At 40.1% G+C, this 3208-nt stretch overlaps 1 protein-coding gene and 1 long non-coding RNA gene across 6 annotated transcripts in view; one reads left to right on the top strand and one right to left on the bottom strand.

Moving 5' to 3' along the window:
* The window catches only part of SGCE (sarcoglycan epsilon), an 81983-nt gene that overhangs the window by 48947 nt on the left and 29828 nt on the right, over positions 1 to 3208 (top strand). For all 5 annotated transcript variants that reach the window (XM_019508445.1, XM_019508444.1, XM_019508443.1 and 2 more), the window contains one exon: positions 185 to 347. In XM_019508445.1, the coding sequence (XP_019363990.1) occupies positions 185 to 347 (163 nt within the window). The remainder of the gene's footprint in view (positions 1 to 184; positions 348 to 3208) is intronic.
* LOC109291422 overlaps positions 1 to 3208 on the bottom strand; it is a 16022-nt gene that overhangs the window by 5384 nt on the left and 7430 nt on the right. Inside the window, exon 2 of the long non-coding RNA XR_002095840.1 lies at positions 2653 to 2655. This is a non-coding gene — a long non-coding RNA (uncharacterized LOC109291422). The remainder of the gene's footprint in view (positions 1 to 2652; positions 2656 to 3208) is intronic.

Raw genomic sequence — 3208 nt, 5'->3', positions numbered from 1 at the left:
AAAATAGTTTGGTTCCAGTGTATTATGTCTACTTTGAGAAAAGTATATAATTGTCAAGAAAAAACATGCAAGTCATAGCCCTAAAACATCAAACAATGGTATCATTGGAATGCAATGGAACAAGCCATGTTCGTTCAGCATGTTTAATGGCCATCTCGATACTGTCACACATCTCTTCCTACAGTGTCTATGTAATGGTTGGTGCGGATGTTCCGTTCTCCTCATGCTTACGAGAAGTAGAAAACCCACAGAATCAGCTGAGATGCAGCCAAGAAATGGAACCTGTAATAACTTGTGATAAAAAATTTCGTACCCAGTTCCATATTGACTGGTGTAAAATCTCTCTGGTGAGTTACTTTATGATTAAATATAAAAATGGTATGTATAAAGTTCATTATTTAAAGCCAGACCTAAAGGGGATAAGTGTTTTGCAAGCCTTCCTCCCCATACAGTTATGCCAGAGGCACTTCTTTTCTTGACTGATCAGATATTACTCTCCCTCTAGCAGAAATGGAAGTATTTTGCTAAGTGTGGACACACACAAACCTATTAGAATGTGGGTAACCATGAAAGCACCAGATTCATTTTAATTTGTGATGACTTAAGTGAGATAAGGTCTGTGCAGCCAGGGAGCAAGTAAAGGAATGTTAAAAGTAGGATTTGAACCCATGAATTAATGAGTCTGCCTCGTTAATTCACTGCATTAACACACACAGTTCTGTAGATTGCCCACAAAATATTTTTTTTGCTAGTTGGCAACCTATTGAGAGTAGTAGTTTAATGGTATTACAGCATTGTTAAAATCTCCTTCTGAATATACTATAAAACATCTCTTTCACTAGATAAGGATACAGAAAAGGGAAATAAAATTGTTGACTATGGAATAAAACAAAAAGTTCCTCATGTTTTTCAACTAAAGGAGGAATGTTAAAGAAAAACAGGGCAGTTCACCAAAGAAAAAAATAATTCCCTAAAGGGCTGAATTTTTTAAAAAGGCTAGTTTTGTTCAAAGAAAAACAAAACAAGGAAAATAAGGACTATGAAGATGTAATCTGCCAGATAACACTGAAAAAGATGGTGAAATTACATTTGGTACAACTAGTATTTAAGTATTCAGAAATGTTGAAGAGCTAGCAGAGTAAACTAAAGCACCTGGTAATGCTAGTGCGTAGAGGTTTTTTTCTTACTCTTAAATAGACTTACAGTTCATCTTCATGTACACTTAAGGGAACTATTAATAAGAATATTAATAAGGATTATTCCCATTTCATAGATGAGAAAATTGAAACAAAAATGTGAAGTCTTACCCAATATTGAAAAAGGATAACTCCTGATTTCCTTTTTCACATGCAGTCTATCAGGAAGCCTCTCTCTCTTTCAGTAAATCAGAATTAATCAGGATTGTTGTCTGAAAATAGGAAGAAAGAAGATCCAGAAAATATTCATGGTTTATTCTTGTGAATGTCACTGAAAAAATGAGCATAAAATACAAATGTAAGTTTTATTTTCACACACCCCTAGAAAAGTTTCTTAAAAGGAGCCTGTGTTTCTCTGAAATTTATCAGAGAAAGTATGGTGCCTTGATAAAATTTCAGGTTTGCCATTTTAACAGTTTATATAACTCAGTCATTGAACTCAGTCATTTCCCTTTTGTTGGACAGAATTTTTTTTTGGCTGCCTTCCACTGTAGAAGTACAAACATTTTAATGCTGAAGCCATACTTCTGCCAGCCATCACCCTCCATCAGTACTGGTAGCACCCTGGAGCTGCCACAACTGCTCTAGCAGCAGTGGTTGGGTCACAGGAGGAAGTGGAGCCAGGCTGCTTTCCCTCTAAAGACCATATACTTCTCTGGACCCAGCAACTGGTCCATTTGTCCCTTTGGCCTCTGGCAGACATTATATTTGTTGTGCATTATATACAAGTATTGTGTAACAAATCATAACATGCTTGATGTTAAACCAGTTTATCCTTGGACAACAATGGTGGATCAGCCACAGAGAAGTTACTCATTGAAAAAGCAACCTCTTTGTAGCAGAAACATATCCTTTGATAATTTTAACATGTGGCCAGTTGGCCTGTAACAATTTGTTGTGCAACAAATGTAACATCTGCCAGGGTTTTTTGAGAGCACCACATGGGTCTGTAGTTATTTCAAGTATTTTTGTAGACTGGAAGGAAAGGAGATAGAGTGCGCTAGGCTAGACTTCCTGTAGCACCACCATTGGACGATGGCCTTGGTGGCATGACTACAATGTTTGCTGCCTCCTCCATTTTGAAAGAAAGGCACCCATATCAGCCCTAACTCTACATCAGTGTTCAAGTTTGTGAATTCTAGATAAAGGCAGGAACCTAAGCCCTCTTTTCAGCATTTTATATCTGCTATCCTAGGTGATTGCCTGTTCAACATGATTCTTCTTGATCCTATTATTAGGCGTCTGTCTGATTCAATGGATTGCCTAGGCCAGTGATACTCAAACTTTTTAGATTTGAGGCACCCCTCACCCGTCTGATAATGACAGCTCTTAGTGTTGACTCATTTTATGACTACAGAAAAATTAAGAGCAATTTGTCTGTAGCAACAGTGGGTGGGACACGGGGAAGTGGAGTTAGGCTGTTTTCCCTCTAATGACCATGCAGTTCTCTGAAAACCAACTGGCCCATTTGTCCCTTTGGCCTCTGGCAGACACTACATTTGTTGTACATTATACATAAGTATAATGCATAACAGCAGGAATTTCAGCAGAGAAGTAGGCAGGGCTGTCCCTAGTGGGGGTGAATTGGGGCAACTGCCCCGGGCCTTGTATTTTGGGTGCCCCTGAGGTCAGTGCCATATAAGCCCTGCCATGTGCCACTGCCATCACCATGCGCCACCCCCATCCCTCCTCCCCATTCTTCCAGCTCTGGCCACTCACCACCCCCGCCACCTTTTCTGCTGGCTCTGGCTGCTTGCCACTCCCTAGGGTACTGGCCCCTCTCATTTTGATAAGTCTTTTTCTTCACTGTCTCTACTTCTGATGCTGCATAAGCTTCGGTGATTCTCTGGGCCTCTTCGGCTGACTTAAGCAGATGTCATCTCACCCATAGTTGCATCCCTTCCTCTAGGTCTTGGATAAACTGCTCTAGCAGTCTGCAAGTACCTCCCTGCCTACTGTGGCTGGGGGAACCCATCTGTCTAGCAGATCTCTTAGCAGCTACATCAAGATTT

This window comes from Gavialis gangeticus, unplaced genomic scaffold (genome assembly GCF_001723915.1).
Source record: "Gavialis gangeticus isolate Ggan-Ray unplaced genomic scaffold, GavGan_comp1, whole genome shotgun sequence".
NCBI lineage: Eukaryota > Metazoa > Chordata > Crocodylia > Gavialidae > Gavialis > Gavialis gangeticus.
The sequence above is the reverse complement of the archived record's forward strand: the minus strand, read 5'-3'. Positions and strand labels throughout refer to the sequence as shown.